At 36.2% G+C, this 22,901-nt stretch overlaps 1 protein-coding gene across 1 annotated transcript in view; it reads left to right on the top strand.

Moving 5' to 3' along the window:
• Positions 1 to 22,701, top strand: part of LOC120632283 (protein pellino) — a 107,476-nt gene extending 84,775 nt beyond the window's left edge. Inside the window, exons 4-10 of the mRNA XM_039902116.1 lie at positions 11,332 to 11,526; positions 12,678 to 12,857; positions 13,202 to 13,309; positions 14,503 to 14,659; positions 16,522 to 16,702; positions 18,180 to 18,333; positions 18,989 to 22,701. Of these exons, the coding sequence (XP_039758050.1) occupies positions 11,332 to 11,526; positions 12,678 to 12,857; positions 13,202 to 13,309; positions 14,503 to 14,659; positions 16,522 to 16,702; positions 18,180 to 18,306 (948 nt within the window). The 3' untranslated portion in view covers positions 18,307 to 18,333; positions 18,989 to 22,701. The remainder of the gene's footprint in view (positions 1 to 11,331; positions 11,527 to 12,677; positions 12,858 to 13,201; positions 13,310 to 14,502; positions 14,660 to 16,521; positions 16,703 to 18,179; positions 18,334 to 18,988) is intronic.
• The last annotated feature ends 200 nt before the right edge of the window (positions 22,702 to 22,901 follow it).

Consider the following 22,901-nt stretch of genomic DNA (forward strand, 5'->3'; position numbering starts at 1 on the left):
AATCGGGCGTTTCCGAAACCAGAAAGCAAGGTTCGAGTCCAGATGATTAGTAATTAACTGACCTACTTAGGCACTCTTCTTTTTACGGTTTTTTATGTACTCGTTTCTTGTAAAATGTTAAACTAATGATTTCTTATTCAAATAACCAGTTAAAATATTTTTTATTATTTTGTCGGTAACATCGAAAAATGCCATTCATATAATTTATTTCATCAGTATGTTATTCCTATCTGAATATATTTGCATAATATACTATTAAAAAAAAAAAACCGTGCAAAGAAATCAATTAATTGTGTAGTTAGGAACATTGACCAAACTTTGTAGGCTTTTTTGTACCTTTCTGGTAACTTAACACTAATGGTACCTACTCAATTGCGATCGACACGACAAACCTTCGGCTGCCTATTGTTATCACTAACATTGTGTAGTATTGATAGATATCGATTATGTTGACGAGCTTTGAATATTATCTTCAACGTTAAATGTATTATTATACTATCTGTACCGGTAAAGATAATATTTAAAGTTTCGTAAGGTTTCTTGTTCATTTCTAGGCATCCATCATTCACACCAAGTGCTCAAGAGGGTACTTACCTTAGTTAGGAGATTCCTAATTATTTATAGGTTTAGCTTATTTGCACGCCTCATAAGCGTTGAGGTGGGTATTATAAATAAATTAATAAATATACTACGACAATACACACATCGCCATCTAGTCCCAAAGTAAGCGTAGCTTGTGTTATGGGTACTAAGATAACTGATGAATATTTTTTATGAATAATATACATAAATACTTATAATATATAGATAAACACCCAGACACTGAAAAACATTTATGTTTATCACACAAATATTGTCCAGTTGTAGGAATCGAACTCACAGCCTTGGACTCAGAAAGCAGGGTCGCTGCCCACTGCGCCAATCGGCCGTCAAATCGTACTGTCAGTTTACGCACACCGATGTCAGTTTTCTCCAACTTAAAATGTCACTTTTTCTATTCTTTATTGCTTTTATAAGTGAATAGCAATAGCAAAAAAATACTATTTTTAACACTCATGATTTTTTTTAAATCTCTTTGTATTATTTAATCTAATTAAAAAATTGTTTAAAAAAGTTCTGTCTTGGACGTCCGTGTGTCTGTATGAGCGGATCCCGTATCTTGTGGTCACGATAACGAGCGAAATACTTCACTTATCGAGTTGTTTTTTTTTTATAGGCTTCAGTATTTTGAGGAATAAAAGACAATTCAAACCTCAACCTCAAAGATTCAAACCTTTTTTTGAAAAACTAAAATGTTGACTATAACTAACTTCAGGGTGTCGATTTTTGAGACGGTGTGCGCGCGCATCGTAAAAATATACTCTTATCATTTTTTCCTAATGCGCTAAAAGAAGTATATCTTCAAGAAAATCCACAACAAATTCAGAAATCATAAATTGATAAATGGATCCTGCCGGGGATTGAACCTCCCGAATATATAATATATATATTTATATATATTTTATTCTGCCAGAGGTTGCATCTAAGAGATTGCTTGCAACAATAAGGCCGTCTTCGCATGCCTACAATTCTCGATCGTTTGTTTATTCTTTATTTTATGTATATTTTAATGTTTGTGTGTAAAGTATTTCTTCTTCTCCTCCCGCTTATAAGACCAAAGCGTTCGCTACTTTGCCAGGGAGGTTTATAGATGAATTGATATTATTAGCATGCAACGCTGGAGTGGTGGTGACGCAAGCATCACACCGCGGCGCCGCACGGCCTTATTCAACAACGGCAATGCGGGACGGATCACGCTAATCTGCATTCTTATAATAGAATCTTTCTTGAGACACCCTTTTTAGGGTTCCTTTACCGAAATGGTAAAAACGAACGTAAAACTTGATCCGTCTGACACAACCTTAATTTATACAGCAGGAGTTCCTTACCTGGCCCCCGTTGAAAATACAATGGTGAACCGCGAAGAGCTTCTTCTGTATTAAAAAAAAAAAAATTGTTCTTTTTTGGCAGCATTGTCAGGACCTTGAAAAATTGTGTGAAGGTTACCAAGCTCAGCTATCCTATTGTTGAGGTGGAGTTTTTAAAATTCATTATTTAATGGTAATGGTTTTATTAGTTTCTAGTGAGGACGTTTTCTTTTAAGCACCTATCTGCCTAACTAACAAGTACCTATCTATTTTAACTGGCAAGCTTAGGGCGCGGGCGCAGCGCCGTCAAATTTCTTAACTTGTAAGTGCGTTGTTGGCGTAATAAGGTTGGGAACCCCTGGTATGCAGATTATTATGGTAAAAGGCTCGTTAAAAAAATCGCTAAAGAAGGGCTAGATATTCAAGTTATCATGCTTCTTTTAAAATTGGGTTACCATATGAAATAACTTCATATTTAATTTAAAAATTTACCTAAACACCTCTTTCTATTTTGAATTTGAATTAATCAATAAATTAACCTATGTCTTCAGATATTTTTTATAATCTGCAATAGATCTGTACAAGCAAACTTAGTTATATGGTTTAGTGTACTCGAATCGGCCGAAAAATTATTTACCCAAATTATCATTTTGTATTTCGAAGTTACGGAGCCCTAGATGCGTGAAAGCTGACTCGCACTTAGCCGGTCTTTTTCTTTTCGGAGGCATCTCAAGATAGTGTAATAAAAGTGAGTATAATACTCAGCAATCCCAATCAACGTAGAAGAATCTGGCGAACAGTGACTTATTAAAATCTCAGATATCTTGTGTAAGTATGGCACTCGAGGAGGAAAAAATCCCTTCGGACTTCTGCCTTATGGCAGGGCATGTCCGACTTGCACGGACTAAAACAACCCCCCCTATCTGCCAGGTCTGCACGGAACCGCTGGGCATTACTTCATGCCGACCTTCTTTAAGTATTTTCTCTCTTTTCCTTCTCATCTCTTTCTCGTTCCTCTCTCCTCACCATAATGTTTCTTAGCATTTGTGCATATTTTTGCCATTCCTCTTCACTGGAGAGCATGCGCGCTATCAGACTCTGGGAGTCTACATTACTCAAGTATGGCACTCGGGTTACAATAAATTACGCACAAACGCTCGAAGTACTTTTATCTGAGTGTTCCCAAAGGAGGTTTAAACAACATAAACTATTATTAAATCTATTAAGTTATTCATAGCGATATAAAAGGAAATATTTAGTAGATAACTGATTATACGGTTATATTTATTTAGTAGGCAACTAAAGATTGCAAAAATGTAAATTACAAAAAGCAACGATCGTGAATCGAATTTGCATCACTATCGACTTTTTCTATTTGAACTTTCCACGCTTTTTCAATGATATATTATTATACATATGTTTGTTTAAATCTCGAGACGAAAGTATAGATAATACAACCCTTAAATATTTTTTATTAACCAAAAACTAATCAAAAATCATATTATTGTTATATTGTGGGACTCCCTACAAAAGACCTATGTCCAGCAGTGGACGTCGATTGGTTGACATGATGATGATGATGAATCAAAAATCATCTCCTCAATCACCTTATTGCACCTTTTTCCGTACTTAACCTGTTTCTTCAACCAAAGGTTGTCTGGTGGAGATCGCTTCAAGCGATAAGGCCGCCTATGCGCACACCTATTATATTTATTTAGTAATTCTAACCAAAAATCAGTAATTTGAGTCAAAACATTTTAAATTGAATGTTGCACTGTCCCGTTTTCCGTAGCTAACATGTTTCTTCAACCAAAGGTTGTCTGACGGAGATCGCTTCTAGCGATATGTCGCATATGCGCATACCTATTTTATTTATCTACCCTTTGTTATGTTTAACTTGTCTTCTTTCTGTATGTGCGTATTATGACATAATTCTAATTTAATCACAATAATAGTGTGCCGCATTTCCGCTTGCTTTGATAAGGGAAAGGCCAAAATGCTATTGCACAAACCTACCTACCTGCAAAGATTGAGTAAAAATCTGTTGTCTTCAACTGTTCTGTTGCGTTCCGCTCACACTCCGTCAAATCATGTTGGATGTCGTCAATAACTCCACAAACAGGACAGTTCGGGGAGTCAGATATACACGGATTCTTATATTTTAGGGGAAGCGGTACATTTTTTTTTTCAGGATGAAAGCAGTGTATATGTCAATTGTAAACAACATATTAGTCCACGTGTTATTTCCAGACGTGTAGGAAACAACACTTATTTAATAGTTTTCCTTTATAAATGAGGACAACAATTTGCAATAATGAAGATGTTTCGTGAGTAAACAAATTACGACCAAACAAACGGTGTTTAAGCGATGATAGCCCAGAGGATAGGACTTCAACTTCACGCACCTCTAATTTTTCTAAGTAATGTGCGTTTTTAGCACTTGCTTCAATGGTGAAGAAAAACATCGTGAGGAAACCTGCATGCCTGAGAGTTCTGCATAATGTTCTTGGAGGTGTGTGGAGTCCACCAATCCGCATTTGGCCAACGTAGCCAGCCTTACCCAGCGTGAACAGCCTTAACCCCCTTCTCATTGGGGGAGGAGACCCGTGCCCTGTAGTGGGCCGGTAATCAAACAAACTCGTTTAAACTACATTTTTTAAGCATATACCTAATGCAGACTTTGGTCTACGTCAAAACATGTAAGTGAAATCACTCCCAAAACTGAGAACGGATAATCCTTAATAGGGTATTGTTATGTTCGTCTAGTCGTTTGTTTGTTCTGCAAGGTTTAGAGTAGGTTAGATTTTGACTGTTATTTCACCTGGTATAGTGAAGTCTAAATTGGTACCGGGTTGAATAGACCAAAAGTGCAGATTAATTAGTTTTTACGAACTCCATGGCGTAATGATGAAGCTCTGTCCACCATCATCCGCCTAAGCATCCACTTTCCACTTTGTTATTGGCTTCGTACGCTCAGGTTGCCTTTAAAAGATCACTTTTAGTGATAAGGCCGCCTTTGCACCCTAGCACTAAGTACTATTACTGTTTTCCTTGTATTTTTCCTATTGTGTTGTGTTGCAATAAAGTTTTTCTATTCTATTCTATTCTCTGTCAATTTGTAACTGGGAGGCCACGCATTTGATCCCCAGCAGGGGATGATTATTTCGGTTTTCATTTACAAGTTGTATATTATGGCCGTGCCTTATAATACTTCTGCCCATTCTGAAGTTCATTACTGCGCTTTGCACGAGTCACCTGCGACCCGAGCAAAGTCTGTGTCCAGCAGAAAAGTGAATGATAACATAGGATAAAGAAAACTACGACGCAGATACAACGAGACATTGCTTGTTCTAAATACATTATCGTTTAAAGGAGCCACTTAATTTATCATACAGTGAACCTTTTTCTTTGTGACGCAAACACACGACGTGCGGCTTGGATTTTGTCTTTGAAAAATGGAGGTATAACGTGTTTTCATGAATAACTTTGAATTTTGAGCGCTGCCGCCAGGATATGACCTACATTAGAGTTGCTTTGTACGTCGTTTTGCTTCCCATTTTTAATAGTAGTCTAGAACAGTCCATCTACAATGCTTTGGGGCTTCCCGATAGGCTTTTAGATCTTTCTAATCTTAGGAGGAAGATAAAATCCATTAGGATCGTTAATCCATGTTTAAGAATCATTTATGTCTTATCACTAGAGCATCGTTAGGATAGGTCATTATAATAGTTCCCCTATTCGATTGTTACAATATCTTGTATATTCAGGGATTTTATTTATTAATTTATAGTTGTGTAGTTCATCTTCTGGCTTGCAACCGTAGCATTTGGTTAAAAAATATCATCGCCATTTCGCGATAACACCGAGGAATTTTACCGTCTATTTAACTTTGCTAAGTGCTATTATAAATTTTCTGTGACGTGTACTGTCAAAGTGTTTTAATTCATTGCTCAGAGTCTTTTGTATTCTCAATTGACCAGGAATTATGCCATTCCCTTATCACTTCCAGTTAATGATTTTCATCTTTGAGGGCTTCTACAAATTAGGTTTAAGATCCTCCAAAACCGCTGACCTGTGTAGAGAATTGCTTTCACATCAGGCATTATGCTTATTATGTGATCGATGAACATACAATTGTACGTTATATTCCTAACGATCACCTATGGCGCAATGACTTGCATTTATTTTAAGTGGGAGGCCTCAAAAGTGCAGTGCTACCGCCAATAGATTCAGCATTTAACGGATTTCGAATCGAATTAAACTCCTAGTTTAATAAAATCCCTTTCTTTGAGCGTTGTACTGCCATCATCTCAGACTGCATCTTCAGTTACTACAGGGCCCTGTATTTACGTATTTACGATTTAATCATTGATATCGATAATACGCGCGAAATTAACAATTAAAATTAAGACAATATTTGCGTCGCTGAAATCAAGAACTTTGTCTAGAGAAAATCTAGTTTCTATTTGTTGATTGTTGTTTCTGATTGCGGATTTCAATGTCAGCAAAAAAGTTCCAAGATGAGATCTCATTCAAGAACTATACAGTCATCGATTAAAATATATTTGTGGCTCCCTCGCTTACAAGAATTAATACAAGTAAGCCTCGAAGTGAAGCTCATTCATTATGAAATTAACGTCATCTAAGATCGAATCTGAAAACTGGGAATCCGTAGGTACTGTTACTAGATGGCGCTTCTTCCATACCATATAAATCGTAGTTAACTTTCACACGATCGAATAAGTAAAGGTAGAAAATCTCACACTTGGCACTCGCATCAAACTAACGAGAACGTCTCTTCGAGTTCGAAAAAGACAGATAGTTCCGACCCCCAGACGAGGATTCATTTTTGGAATGGAATGAGTAAATGTAGAATATTCATTTTGTATTAGGAATTTATGACCCCTGAAACAGTGAACGTTCCAACTTGGCTACCAATCAAGAAATTTGCTCGAAAGTTTATTTTTGTCTCATGATTGTTGAAAGATTTATTTTTGGCCAACCGTTGTGTTAACAATCATAATACTAGGATGTTATCAATATTTTTCTTTCTTATTTAGATGATCTTACTGGCTTAATAGAACATATACTTACATAGTGAGATTGAAGTAATACTTTATCAAAATTCTATAATATGTTCTGTTTTATTCAGGATCAGGAAGTATAGATTCATTAATGATTGCTGCCAATATTGTAATACTTTGTTGAGACATGCTAGCTCTAGCCTCAAGCAAGATTGTGTTAGGAGTAAGAGTTCGACTTTTGGTCAAATTAAATAATAGATCTAGAACTATCAAAAACGCCTATAACTTTCAAAAATCGCTGCCAATACAAGTTGATTATTGAGTTTACGTTATCGACTCCGATCGAGCGTCATTAAGGATGACAATATTATTCAACGTGTAAATGAAAACCGAAATAATACTTCAGACGCTTTAGAGGTACATTATTTAATATCAAGTGACTTTTGTCACTTTGTTAGGTACGCGTCCCGTCGCGAAGGTACTATGTACGTGTCGGTCTGTTACCTTCAAAAAGGTTGTCATTAGTAAACACTTAGAATGTTTTGAATTAGTTTGTATGGAAAAATTTTTTTTTTTTTTGGTTTTATAATTTTACAGGGTATATAGAGGTCATTGATTATGAAATATACTTTATAGATAAAATAATAAATAAACTTTTTTAATTTCAAGTAACCAAGACTCATTTATTAGTGTTAGGTACATACTAACATATGATAGTAGGTACTTAACTTTTACTATTACATATGCACCCTAGAACAGTATCGTAATTCCGTTACAAGTTATATATGCCCGTATACATAAATGAATAAAAAAATAAGATTTATATAAAAAAATCGTAAAAGTTATTAAATATTAGTGTGAAAAATACTAAAACATTAGAAATAAAAAAAATGTTTTTAGTAAAGAAAACTATTAAATCATTCACTCGTTTATATTGGGTTGCATCTGGTCAGTTCGGTAATTGAAATTGAATACATCAATTATAAATGTACGAGGACAACGCAGAGACCTTTGCTAATGCTTCCTAAATTACTTAAATATTTTGATTGTTTGCAATAATAACAATAAGTGAGAGATACGCCTTCATAAATGATAAGGTGGCCTTTACGGTAGCCGGTGCGTTGCGGCCGTGTCTCGAAGGCGCCACTGCGAGGTTACTAGTTCTTTATAGGTAGGCTTTATAAGATGTTGCTAGTAGCGACAGTGTACTATTATTGTTATGTTTTAATAGTAAAAATAGTTTAAACTTTTAGTACGTTTTATCGCCGAAATGTATGTGCATTTATATACGCACCGTGGCAACATGATTATAGCTGGGTTAAGTTTGTCTGATTAAAAAGGATGATATAGTAATGAATCTACGCGACGTGTTATTCGCATGCCCTGCAAAGTATTGCTCTTTTAATAGGCGATGGTTTTCCACTTACCCTCAGCACTAAAACTGCTTGTTTTGCCAATTAAAACTAGCAAATAAAATATTTTTTTTTGTACTCAAGTACAAAGTAAGTAAGTACATAATGCCAGTCTTCTCGCGATTGCAAGAAAGTTCCTTTCAAATTCTAATAAAACGCGTTATAAAAAATACTTTTCACCACGCTAGCCCAGTGCGGATTGGTGGACTCCACACGCCTTTAAGAACATAGAGACATATTTTAGGCATGCAAGTCTCCTCACGATGTTTTCCTTCACCGTCGAATCCTATATTATAACCGTGATATTTTTATTACTTAAAACGCACATAACTTAGAAAAGTAAGATGTGCGTGCTGGAATTCGAACTCGCCCTCCCGAAACTAAAATCGAAGTCCTACCCACCGGGCTATCACCGCTTCCTCATTAATTACTTCCTCGGTACTCGTATAAAAATTACCGGATAAAGTGTTACATCATAACTGTTCTGCTGAATGCTCGTATCGCTCTGATTACTTGGAAAGGGTGAGACAAAAGTGACCTTGAAAGTGAGACTAGTGCTTACAATTTTTATTGAAGAGCTTTTTGAACGTGTCGAGTTACGTAACGAAGTTATAAGCAATGGTCGACCGGTTTTTGGTACACGTGGAACTTAATATTAAAATCGACCTTCAACTAAATATGTATTTCCAAGGTTACCTTCTTTCTATCCTCCCACTGGATTGGGTACTGCTGCACAGTGGCGTGCATAGAGTGTATGCACAGGGTATGCAGATAATAAATAAATAATAAATATACTACGACAATACACACATCGCCATCTAGCCCCAATTTAAGCGTAGTGTGTGTTATGGGTACTAAGATGACTGATGAATATTTTTTATAAATAATATACATAAATACTTAGAATATATACATATAAACACCCAGACACTGAAAAATATTCATCTAATCTAAATATTCTCATCACACAAACATTTTCCAGTAGTGGGAATCGAACCCACGGCCTTGGACTAAGAAAGCAGGGTCGCTGCAAACTGCGCCAATCGGCCGTCAGATGATATAAAATGAAGAAAATCTCCAGTATGTGTTATAAATACTTGAGGGTAGGCTTTTTATTACTGGTGCTGGAGATTTTCTTCATTTTGTATCGTCTGCATACCCCGTGCATACCCTCTATGCACGACACTGCTGATGCAGTAACTATTGCTCTCGCATAGTAAGAATGGAGAAAAATGTACAACTTTTATCCCATTATTGGTTTTTACACGGCACGAGTCTCCTGTCAGAATTTGCAGGGTTTTAGTCGTAATCCACCAAGCTAGCCACGTGCGGGCTCATAGATTTCACACGACTAATAATCGGAGAACTTCCAGGCATATAGGTTTCCTCGCCTTGTTTTCCTTCACACAAAGTATGGTGTAATTTATAATTTCTATAATCCTTATACTGAACACCAAACAGATATTCGGCAATGTTACGCACGTTTCGTTTGAACACCGGATCACCCTCAGCAGATGTTGACTTTACATTGAATAATTGTTAACAATGTTTGGTGTGGAACTGTGGAGTATAATGATTGAAGAAATTATAAATAAGAGTTATATATTATGGAATTCCGCAAAGTAAAACCTGCTTCTATCCGATATTTTAACTGCTTAAATTAATAACGCACATAACGCTAAAAAATTAAAAGGCGTGTACCAGGTTAACGACTAGGCTATTACCGCTTCAAATTTATATATAAGAATATTCTAGCATTTCTAATTGCTATAAATATAATCTTTATCGTTTCTAAACGTTAACAATCAGACTTTTACAACAACATTTGCCCTTTCCTTCCATGGATGATAATTATTTGTTATTTGAGTTACTTTATATACAAAGCGAGCCTATTGCCAACTTTTGTATCAGCTCAGCGAGAAATTTCGTATTAGAGCGTAATTCGCTCCGAGCGGGCCGTAAGCCGAGGGAGGGTTCTTTTAATAGCTGTCGCTTTATTGGATTTCCAATAAACTAAACATCATTCAAAGTCAAAGTGGAATTGACCTCATAAAATCTCATCAAGTAACATATTATGTGCGTGCTTCCGTGCGTATTATGGATGTAAGCTTGTGTTCAATATGATTTACGCGTAGCACCGTATAAGTTATTGTAAAGCCAAAAGTTCAATGCTGGATTCGAATTTCAAACATTCCTAGAAAGGTTAAGAAATTTGGTGTGGTCGTCGCCTCCTTCCCACGAAGCCTTACGCCTAAGATCCGATCACTTATACATGAAGCATCCATTTAGGGGTAAATTTTGTTATTGTTGATGTATAACCAAAATTACCTTTGCACTTTTAATAAATTCCAGAAACCTCTAATTCGTATGTCTCCATTTTATCGTAGGCATAAATAAACATGTCATTAATAAAATTGTTACAAATTTGATACAGAAAAAATATAAATTGCGGGTACTCAGGCATCATCACATCAACCGATAGACGTCCACTGCTGGACATAGGTCTTTTGTAGGGAGTTCCAAGTTCCACGATTCTGAGCCGCTTGGATCCAACGGCTACCTGCGACGCGCTTAATGTCGTCTGTCCACCTCGTTGGGGGTCGACCAACGCTGCGCTTACCAGTACGGGGCTGCCATTCCAGCACCTTGGGACCCCAACGTCCATCCTTTCTCCGAACTATGTGCCCGGCCCATTGCCACTTAAGCTTCGCGACTCGTTGAGCTATGTCGGTAACTTTGGTTCTTCTACGAATCTCCACATTTCTGATTCGATCGCGTAGAGATACTCCGAGCATAGCTCTCTCCATCGCCCGCTGAGTGACTCTAAGCCTTCTTATGAGGCCCATAGTTAACGACCATGTTTCAGAGCCATAGGTCATCACTGGCAACACGCACTGTTCGAAGACTTTCGTCTTCAGGCACTGAGGGATTTCTGACTCAGGCATACAGACAACGTAATATTTACGTGATCATTTTCCTTGTCCACAGATCGGTAGATCATCAGAATCTCCAATCGACTTCGTAGTGATGGACACAGTGGCCGGTGACAAAACCGGCGAGACAAAAGTACTGCAGAGTACGATATCGCGGTTCGCGTGTAGAATCCTCTCGGATAGAAACGACGTCAATAACTGCCGCATCTACGCCGCCGGCTTCGACTCTTCCAGGAACATATTCCTTGGTGTAAGTAGATTTATATTTTTTGGTGGCTCTATATGACCTTGCGTCCAAATACCAAGTGTGAGATTATCAACCTACGTTTACTTATTCGATAGCGTGGAAGTTAACTACGATTTTTATGGTATCTCTAGCTTCTATACTGGGGAACCGTACTGTAATGAGATAGCGCATTGGAATAAGTAAACCTAGGTAGAAAATCTCACACTTTGCACTGTAATCTCCTTCACATCTCCCTTTCATTTATTACAATACTTCCGGTTTCTCTACTTGCCGAAAATCCACCCTCTATATATCCCATCCCAAATAAACAAAAAAACCTCGCACGTACTCTCTTCTTCGTACGTTGGAAAATTCATCTTCGCATGATCCTAAGTTGATTACTTAAGATCCAATTCTGCCTGATCTAATGATAATTGAAATGTAATCCGAAACCTATAGATTTCTACGGTCATGATATGTTGTCGGTTTCGTATGCCCACTTCCGCGTCAACATCAATTAAAATGATCGTGTATTGATTGCTTTTGGTATCTTAAATTTGAGAATGGTTCAGGCACATTGGCCTTGATAGTCTGAGAGATGCGGTTTCGGGTTCTGTAATTATTAATACTAGCTGACCCGTGCAACTTCGTTGCACCAAATCGGTTATTACCGGAAAATACACAAATAAAATTACATTTTCTAAAAAATGAATTCTAGCTAGATCGATTTCGCCCCCCGAAACCCCCTGTATACTAAATTTCATGAAAATCGTTGGAGCCGATTCCGAGATTCCAATTATATATATACAAGAAATGCTCGTTTAAAGATATAAGATGTATTTCGAAAACTTTTGCTTTAGACTGTAGATTAACAGTCGAGTATTTCGGCCTGTACCCTTCTCATTCTGGGACACCCATGCCTTGTCATCATCAACCAAGGTTGATGATGATACAGAGTTTGATATGCTAAAACGACTCCTCGATTGCGGGCGACCAAATTTTGTACTAAGGCTACTTATCTAAGACGGCACAATCCCGTTGAATTAGGTAATCCCTACAAAATATATCAGTTCATCCAACGGTTGGCGTCTATTGCTGGATATGATGATCATGTAGAATTAAACCGTTATGCAAATACAGACACGTAAAATATGCTTTTGGTATCGTAATTGCAGGAGAAGGCGACAAAATGGACGGAGAACCACGAAATAGACGGGTTAACGACAAACGGTGTACTGATCATGCATCCACGCGGTGACTTCTGCGGTGGAAGCGCCACCTGTGGGCCGTGGCGTGAGACTTCGGTTGGAGGGGCTGTATTCTCTTTACGGGAGAGCCGGTCGGCACAACAAAAGGTAGACAACATTTTTTTCTAACCTTACCTAACCCCATCGTTTGTTCCTTGAAAGGCTAGTTACCATAGAAGAAAGGCAATTTAGCGTTAAAACAGATTGGGGGCTATACGAGACAGGTTAGCTCGCTTACCACCAAGTGAGAATGCAGTCAAGGGCTAACTTACAAGGATTTAAAAAAAAAATGACGTTGCACCTTTAATAATTAGGAACAGAAAATATTAGATATATTTAGTTTGTAAATTGACTCAATTTCTCAAGTGAAGTCACTGAAAGATCCTTAACCTTGAGGATATTTCTTGCACAACGTGGAAAGCAATGTGAAAAGGATTTCTTATTATTTTCAGGGTTTGCCGTGTCAAGCAGAGACCAATGTCCTAAGAGACGGAACGATGGTAGACTTATGTGGAGCTACACTTCTATGGAGAAGCGCTGAAGGCCTTAAAAATTCACCGGTAACTTTTTATTTTTAAATGCAACGTTACGCCTAGAATATACCTTCACAAACATGTATCGGAAACTCGTCAAAAAGGTCCTCCTTTTGCTGGGTTGTTAAAAGGCATTTTTCACTCACATTTAAAAAAAAAGTTCGGCTATATACTCCAAGATATATATGTATATATATTTTATATTTATTTATGAATTTTTATTTTTAATAATATATATCATGTTTCGACGGCTGATTGGCCAAGTGCGCAGAGATACTGCTTTTTGAGTCTAAGGCCTCGGGTTCGATTCCCACAACTGGAAAATATTTTTATGAGGAACATGTATATTATAAGTATTTATCATATTATTCATAAAAATATTCACACAAGTTATACCCATAACACAAGCTACGCTTACTTTGGGACTAGATGGCGAAGTGTGTATTGTAGTAGTATATAGTATAATATACCAGCTTTGCCCACGGCTTCCTACGCGGGTTTTTTTTGTTTTTCATGAATCCTGCGGGACGCGACATTTTCCGGTTTATAATATATCTCCATTCCAAAATTCAGTCGAAATGGTTCAGTAGTTTTTGCGTTAAAGATAACAAACATCCGTCCATCCATACAAAGTTTCGCATTTATAATATTATAGTAGGATATGTTTGTTATCCTTACTTAATTTAATGAGTGCGAAAGTGTGTTTTTTTAATTGATAGTCTATTTGTTTGTTTGTTCTTGTTTTACGCCCTCACTTAGTATCCAATCTACTTGATTTTTGGCAAAGAATTAGCTGAAAGGACGTAAAGTATTTTTGACAGCCGAATGGCGCAGTGGCCCCTGTTTTCTGAGTCCAAAGCCACGGCTTTGACGTTTGTTCGATTACCACAATTGGAAAATGTTTCCGTGATGGACATGAATGTTTTTCAGTGTCTGGGTGTTCTCCTGTAAATTATAAGTATTTATGTATAGGTGTTATTAATAAAAATATAAAGTCGTCTTGTAAGTACCCACAAAACAAGCTACGCTTACTTTGGGACTAGATGGCGATGTGTGTATTGACGTAGTATATATGTTTAAAAAATCAAACGGTTCCCACGGAATTTGTAAAAAAAACTGTAATGAACGCGACAATAACTAGTGATTAAATAAAACTAACCGATGGGAGAAAAATGTCCCTTTACATCTCTCCCCCTTAAAATGTGATCTTAATTTCGCAGACAAAGCGCGACCTAGAGGCTCTGGTGGACGAATTAAACGCGGGAAGGCCCCAGTGCCCCGTCGGCCTCAACACACTGGTAATTCCTCGCAAGCTGTCCTCCGCACATCAGGACTTGAACCAGCCCTACGTGTATCTCAACTGTGGACATGTTCAAGGTAGGTTTTGACCCTGAATCTCTTGATAGCTTTGTGCATCTTCTTGCATGCTATATATATATATATATATATATATATATATTTATTTTATTAACGACTAGCGTACCCAGCCCGCTTCGCCGGGCTAGATTTTGCTTTATTTTATTTAAACAATAAACTTACATCATTATTTTTTTAATTTAAGTCTCATAATATATTAAATCATTTATTTCTCTCCGCATTCATTCTCTTCTATTCTCTTCTCGAGCGAGTGAAGATCATTGTCTACACCCATGTACACCGTTTTGACAGTTCAAAAATAGGAGGAAAAATAGTTCAGGATTACTCGCCAGGTCAATCCGGAGATTCCCTGAAAGTTTCATTGAAATCGGTCCAGCCGTTTCGGAGCCTATACGGAACATACCCACACACTTTCTCTTTTATATATATATATAGATAGATAGGCCATGCCTATCTATATAAAATGCCTGTTAAAAAGCAATGATGAGTTCTAGGTTGGAGCACGCTTGCCTAGAAAAAGCCTATTCACTCTAGCCTTGAAGGTACTCAAAATATCATCCTATATATAATCCTATATCGAGTGTAAGCGGCGCGCTGTAGTATCAGTTCAAACAATTGCGGGTTTTTCATACTTACTGCTTCCAAATTTATAGATACAGAAATTGATGTTTTAATTTTATATCACTTATTATTATATACTACCTGACCCGTGCAACTTCGTTGCACCAAATCGGTTATTATCGGAAAACACAAATGACATTTTCTAAAAATGAATTCTAGCTAGATCGATTTATCGCCCCCGAAACCCCCTGCATACTAAATTTCATGAAAATCGTTGGAGCCGATTCCGAGATTCCAATTATATATATACAAGAATTGCTCGATTAAAGATATAAGATACAAAAAAAAAAAATCATCAACCGATTATCGGCACGGGTCTCCTCTAAGAATGGGAAGAATTAAGGCCGTAGCCTTCCACCACGATGGCTAAGTGCGGATTGGTAGACTTAACAGCCTTTGAGAACGCTACGGAGTACTCTCACGCATGCAGGTATCATCACGATGTTTTCCTCTACCGTTAAAACAAGTGATATTTTGAATGCCCATTACAGCAGGGCTAGGCATGGGCGGTAGATAAAAATTAATCCCCCAATTATATCCCCTGACAAGGAATATAATTAACGTGTCCACCTACTAAATCACTGGAACATGGAATAGGACAAGTTTACCCCCGTTTATTAATACACATTTATGGATATTATTTCCACTTGTGCGCAAAGTGCTCTGAGAGTTGATAAAGCTGTGGGAGAAGATAATGCTAGCCGTGCAGGCCACGGGTCTCCACCCAGTGTAAAGGGTTTAGTCCGTAGACCAACACGCTTGCTAGCATTGCGGATTGGTGGACTCCACACACCTTTGAGAACATTATGGAGGTTGTGCAGGTCTCCTCACGATTTTTTCCTTCACCGTTGAAGCAAGTGAAAGTTTCATTACTTACAACGTACATAAGTTAGAGGTGCGTGCTAGGATTCGAACTCAGTCCCCCGAAAGTGAAGTCGAGCATTTACCCACTGGGCCTCTCACCGCTCACTAGCTTAAAACGCATATAACTTAGAAAACCACCGCTTCGTGAAAAATAATGGTATGAATGAATTAATGAATACACTTTTATTGTACACCAAAGAAAAGAGTAGTTACAAAGATATAAATACATATAAAGAGAGTACAATTTGGTGGCCTTATCGCTACATAGCGATTTCTTCCAGGCAACCAATGGCGTAAAAGGAAAAAACATAGAAAAGAGGTAGGTGGTGCAATAAATAAGATTTAAAATTTACAAATATATAATGGTATATTTGCAGGTGAACACTCGTGGGGCGCTGATGGCAGCGAAACAGGATCCCGGCGGTGTCCAATGTGTCTGACAGCGGGGTCCGTGGTGCGCGTGTGTATGGGCATCGAGCCCGCCTTCTACGTGGACTCGGGCCCGCCAACCTACGCCTTCAACCCGTGCGGCCACATGGCTTCAGAGCGGACTGTCAAGTAAGTGTTGCAGTAGTACTGGGAGTAATTATTTCATTGATTTATTGAGACTTAATCTTTATATATATATTTCTTGTGTGCGTGTGTATGTCACTGAACTCCTCCTAAACGACTGGACCAATTTGAATGCATTTTTCGATATGCTCCTTGGATGGTTTAGATTCACAAATCAGACCGACAGATGGCGCTGGGGTCCGCTAGTATATATATAGTTTCAGACAGTCGATAAATATTACCATGTAATTTACCTTATACGGAAACTATTTTATACAACGTTTAAATCAAACCGAAATAACACTTCACAAGCGTTAGAGGTACATTATGTACTGTCTCTGAGACGAAAAACCAAATAGTTTTTGCACTGCACTGCCATAGTTTTTACTGAAGATAGAACCCTGTACTATCACTTTTAGGTACGCGTCGGCTCATCGTAGCGAAGGCACTATGCGCGTGTCGGTTTTTTATCTTCAATAGGGTTGTCTAATAAGTGAACACGTAGAATGTTTTGAATTTGTTTGTATGGAAAAAATATCCTTCTTTTGATTTAATAATTTCATCAGGGTGATTCCTTATGTTATATACTTATGCATCCTTAAATATTATTTCGTAATTCTGTTACACGTTGTATAACGATTAGTTACTCCAGATAAATGAACAGAAAACAATACGACTTTTACTTAATTAACCATTCATATTAAACTGTGTTTAGAAAGGCCTGATAAGAATGTTTGGATCGATGTTATCATGTAATAACTGCAAAGTTGAAATAAAACCTTAGCTTTCGTCGCGTCTAACACACGGAAAGTGTAATGTTATATTTATCATTTTTGTAAAGATAGTGGGTTGGAACGCAAAACCTGGGCCCCAAGTTGCTGTTTCAATCAAATTAATCTAATCTCATGATTTGATTCATTGATCGATCAATCAAAAAAAGGACTAATGAAAAAAAAACAAAATAAACATTACTTATCTATGTAATTGAGTATTATGTAAGTTTATAATATCATAAATATCTATTATAGTATATATAATAATTCATATAGGTATTTTTGTAGTTATTATGTCAATATAGTATGTATGTTCATGCAAGTTTATTTTATTTTTTGTAACAATAAAGTATTATGCACCATCCACTTTCCAATTTTTTTATACCTTTTGGTGATAAGGCCGCCTTTGCACCCTAGCACTAAGTACTATTACTGTTGTCCTGGTGTTTTTCCTATTGTGTTGTGTTGCAATAAAGTTTTTCTATTATATTCCATTCTATTCTATTCTTTTGGTGAACACTAAAAAATTATCCAGTAAATAAAACTTCGGAAATAGAAAAGAAAATAATTGAACTAGACCGATAGTGACTGATAGTGTGCCATACACTATCAGTCACTATCGGTCTAGTTCAATTATTTTCTCAATATCGTCGCTTAATTCGATATTACATAACGCAGTCTTATTTTATCTTATTCTCATTTTTCCTCAGATACTGGGCGAGTGTAGACATACCGCACGGCACAAACGGCTTCCACGCGATCTGTCCGTTCTGCGCTTCGCCGCTGCAGGGCACGCCGGGCTACGTGCGACTTATCTTCCAGGACAACCTTGACTGAATCTCGCCCTCTCGCTCGCACGCACAGGTATGTTCCAACGAGTAAGGGAGACAGGATATATTTTTAAACTTTTGAGTAGAACAACCTCTAAAACTATAAACAATATGTTCCTAGAAACACCAATTTGTTTTGTTGTTTGAAACCTCTAGAACAGTTTTTTTTTTTTCATGTATTTTATTTTTCATGTATTTTATTTTGTGCCAAATATAAAATCCAATATATTTATCCATTTAAGATAAAGGTTCTGATAAATACATAGTTAAGTACGTAAACACATTTTGTACATAAAATGCGTCGCCAATAGCTTACGTAATTTACGCGCATACGCAACCGGCCGACCACCACGGTCAGTACCAAAATCAATTATCTTTGGCTATGGAACAAGGGCTTATGACGTCACAGCTGCGGCCATGACACCCGGCGAGCGCTTTGGCGGGTTTTTTTTAAATATAGTTTCCAATTTATAACCAAATCTTTATTTAATTCCTACAAAAATAACATCTTTTTTGGAAATTGTAAATACTTCCAAACATTTTAAGGCAGTTTTTCATAATTAGACTGACCTAGACGGGTAATAACAATATTAAACTTTTGACATAACCTTGAAACAGCGCAGTATATAATAAAGTTTACATATACATCGTCTTATTTTATTCATTATATCCCATTTTCTTTTCCCCAGGATCACTCGGCCGTGGCTTGCGTTAGGTGCAAAAGTGACAACAACAAGGTGATACAAGAAACACATAAATCGACATGTAGGCAGTCAATGCTTTGTGTTAATGCGCTTTATTTTACACGTTTTAACGTGTATAACGTTCCCCACACCTCTGTGTACGAGTATCGACGAGTTTATACATAACTACCCTCTTCCAGTAAAAAGTTATAGAATCTCACATTTATTGTCTATTTTTAGATATATAATGATTTTTTTGACACTATAAAGGTGAGTCCGTGTTAAAAAATGTGTTACGTAAATGTATAAGTATTCACGTCACGTCTAACGTTGTTTACGCAATTTTACGGGAAAAACCTTCAAGTTTTTAATATTTTTTTTAATTCACCTAAGGAAAAATAAACAGCAATTTTGCAGCACTGACTACTGTTTTAACAGTAGTATTACAAGATTTGATTGTACTTAAACCGAAGCAGTGGCGTGCACTTGGTTTATTATCGTACCGCTATACGAGATATATATCAATTTTAGTGTATGCAGTGCTTTTGTACATGTATGAAGTGCACGCCACTGAACCGAAGCATGTCGTAAAGCTGTTATTACAAAGCGTTCGTGTTATAAAGATGTAACGTTATGGCACGTGTTTTAAGTATGGACTCATCTTAAGCAATAAATTACTATTACAGCATATTTACATATAACTTATTTAATGCAATAATCTTGAAAATTGATCCATTATGTAGTTTACAAGATAGACACAAAAACCTACCCGTTAACTGTAATATTGGTCAGTATACGTTGTGTCACATAAAAAGTGCGATGACGGTTTTTCGCTTATTAGGTGATTACCAAAACTATCCAATCTAGAAGTCACAACGAACGCAAACACGAATGTGACTGCGACATGTTTGTCGAATACCGTCCCTAGGCGACTCTACAATGTCTCGACCTCAATTTACAGGGATATCATCTTGCCTTTTTCCCCAATAAACAAAGCCTCTAGTTATGCAAATTCACTATCTCGCCGTTCGAACGGTTTTGCTCTTTTTAAGTGATACAGCCTATACATAAACGGTTTAATATAAGTGTATCTAAAATCGCAGAAAAGAAAACGCCTTTGCTCAACTGTGGGGGGAAAGATTGACTACCATAATGTATGTTATAAAACTGACATTATTTCAAAGAATTATTGAGACACGTTAATAAATAGAAAAATTATATTCTACGCAATATATTATTATAAACCAAGATATATGATAATTAATTTAAACTTTGATGCAAATACTCCTTTTATTTCACACGCAAATGACGCCAAAGTTTATTTACATAAATAACGATTTTTAGTGACCGCTGTCATGGCTCGGAAACAGTGGTGTGTGCGTAGGTACCAAAAAATGATTTTTTTATTCGGAAAGCTCATGATTTTTAGAAGGTAAAAATTATTTATTAATTTATTTTAATTATATCTAAACACCGCTATTAAATTAATGATTTATCTGCAACTGAATATAGTTGTGCTTCCTATATTTTTATTAGGCTAGGCAGTGTGTTTTCGCCTACATGACTGCACGCCACTGTATCGGAGTATTGAAGTCAGCTAAAAGATGAACTGAGATGAAAACGTAATATTTGGTCGGTGGATGGCCGATATTAGGGAGATGATAAAGTAAATTTGACAAAAAAACATGAAAGGCAAAAAAAACTGCGTTAAATTATAAATATACCTAGTTTTAGAAGATTAAAAGGGTTTTTTATAAAATTGCAGCAACAGTTTTTGATCTTACAATTTGGTAACTAATGTACTGGCGCGAATTGAAACCCGACCCGTGGAGGTTTTATTAGTGCTGAAAGTTTAAATATTGTATTTTATCTAAGCACACATATATAAAACTACTGTTTTCAATAAATTTGTACGAAAAAGTCATTCGATTCGGATTCTACGTATGAATGTAATACTTAGTTTGCATTTTTGAACTTAAGCGCTATTAAAACTTATACATTAGTTATTTAAATTAACAAACTTGTAATTTGAATAACTACTGATGTCTTGTGTAAATATGTTTACAAAGGCAGAGAAAAAATATTACAAAGTACGATTTAAAAATTAGATACAATTAATTTGCCTATAGTTTGGCTATTATATTATAAGTTGATCAGTAGCAGGAAGTTTAAACATCGGCGATTCTTAGTTGATCAAAGTTAAAATTAAATGAATAAATAGATTTGTATAAGGGAAAATGAAATGTAAATATTTGTTTATTAATTTATGTTCGTTTATTGTATCGCGTGATTTGCTTTATAATGAATGCTGTTCACAGTTGGTATTATTTCATTATTCGATTTCAGTGTGTTCGGTACAAATATTGCAATCGCTTTTAACTTATTGTCTATCAAAAAGTTTAAAATCGATTGAAAAACTTTACGCAAACTAAGGCTTAAAAGCAGAACACCATTGCTCTAATTAAAAAAATGATTTTATCACATTTAAAAAATATACTAAATATATAATTTATAAGTCCTTAAGACGCCAGTCCTGGGACCCTATTAACTGTTTTATGATTTGAATGTAATAGTCATTTAAATTTATCCTGGACAATCTATATGATGTTAAGAATATTAATCAGTCGTCTACTTCGATCAAAAATATACTAGATGTACAATCGTTCACCATCTAATGCCTGTTTTCACTAAACTTAGGAATCGCTTAAATCGAATGCCTAATGGTTATAACGTCTATAGAAAATAAACTTTACAATACAACTCTTAGGTGATAAGTATTGGTCAAAGGTAGATGAGGAATATCTTTAAATTTTACCGTTATTGTTTGCGTTACTTATTTATGCATTGCTTATTTAGTCGTTAGTGAAAAACGGGCATGTCTTTCATTATTAGATATGTTGTGTTTAACAATAATGAGTAATACTTTAACTTTTCTTTTTTCTGCAACTGGTAACAGTACCAGTCTACAACTGTTATCCGTGACAAACACTGATCATCTGTCCGAGTAAAATCTTCCCAAATTACTTTGATGGTTTGCCTTTTATTATATGTGTATATAAAAATTAAGTTATAATTAGATTTCCAGATCAATGGTTTTCGATTATATCTTACCAAAACAATATAGTTTCGCGGTGTTATCATTAAATTTTTAGTATGAATTCACACAAAAATATCTTTTTATTATAGATTTTATCGATATATGCGTTTTCGCAGAGAAAGGAAAACAGTTTGTTTGTGACGTTATCAAATTCAGGGAAAACAGTATAAAAACTCACCCTAATGCCCATATAGGTACCCAAATCTTGGGAGAAATCTTATTTCTCTCGACGACGACCTTTTATGACTATTTTGTTGTATTTCTAGTATATTTTTGACAGAAGATGATAAAACAATGAATGTGATACTGTGAACATGTACGCTGTCTATAAATACTGTACAAAAGAATCCAAGAATATGTTTTTGGAAAAAAAACGTTTGAATGACGAACAAAGGTTCTTTATAAACCTTTTGTACAGTTTCTGTTGAAAAAGATTTCAACTTGACGTTTTCCCACTATCTGTAGTCTCATTAAATTGAGGAATATGGTGACAGTTCAGAAAGGATAAGGTGGCATGCGAAAACTACCCATCGGCATGGTAGCGACAAGATAAATAAGGTGAATGAATGAATGAGTTAATATACTTTTATTGCACACCACACAAATTACATAAAAAAAGGAAAGTATATCAGTTGGATCTCCATGATATTAAAATTAAGCTTAATTTGCTACATTCCGCGAAGAAATTATAAATTACACCATACAGATTATCCTGCTTTCGCGGATTATAGCAAGCTTAATTTTCAAAGTATAATAGAACAACGTATACAATTCGGCGGCCTTGTCGCTTCATAGCGACAAGGCCGCCGAAGATTACTTTGA

This window comes from Pararge aegeria, chromosome 19 (assembly GCF_905163445.1).
Source record: "Pararge aegeria chromosome 19, ilParAegt1.1, whole genome shotgun sequence".
NCBI classification, from domain to species: domain Eukaryota; kingdom Metazoa; phylum Arthropoda; class Insecta; order Lepidoptera; family Nymphalidae; genus Pararge; species Pararge aegeria.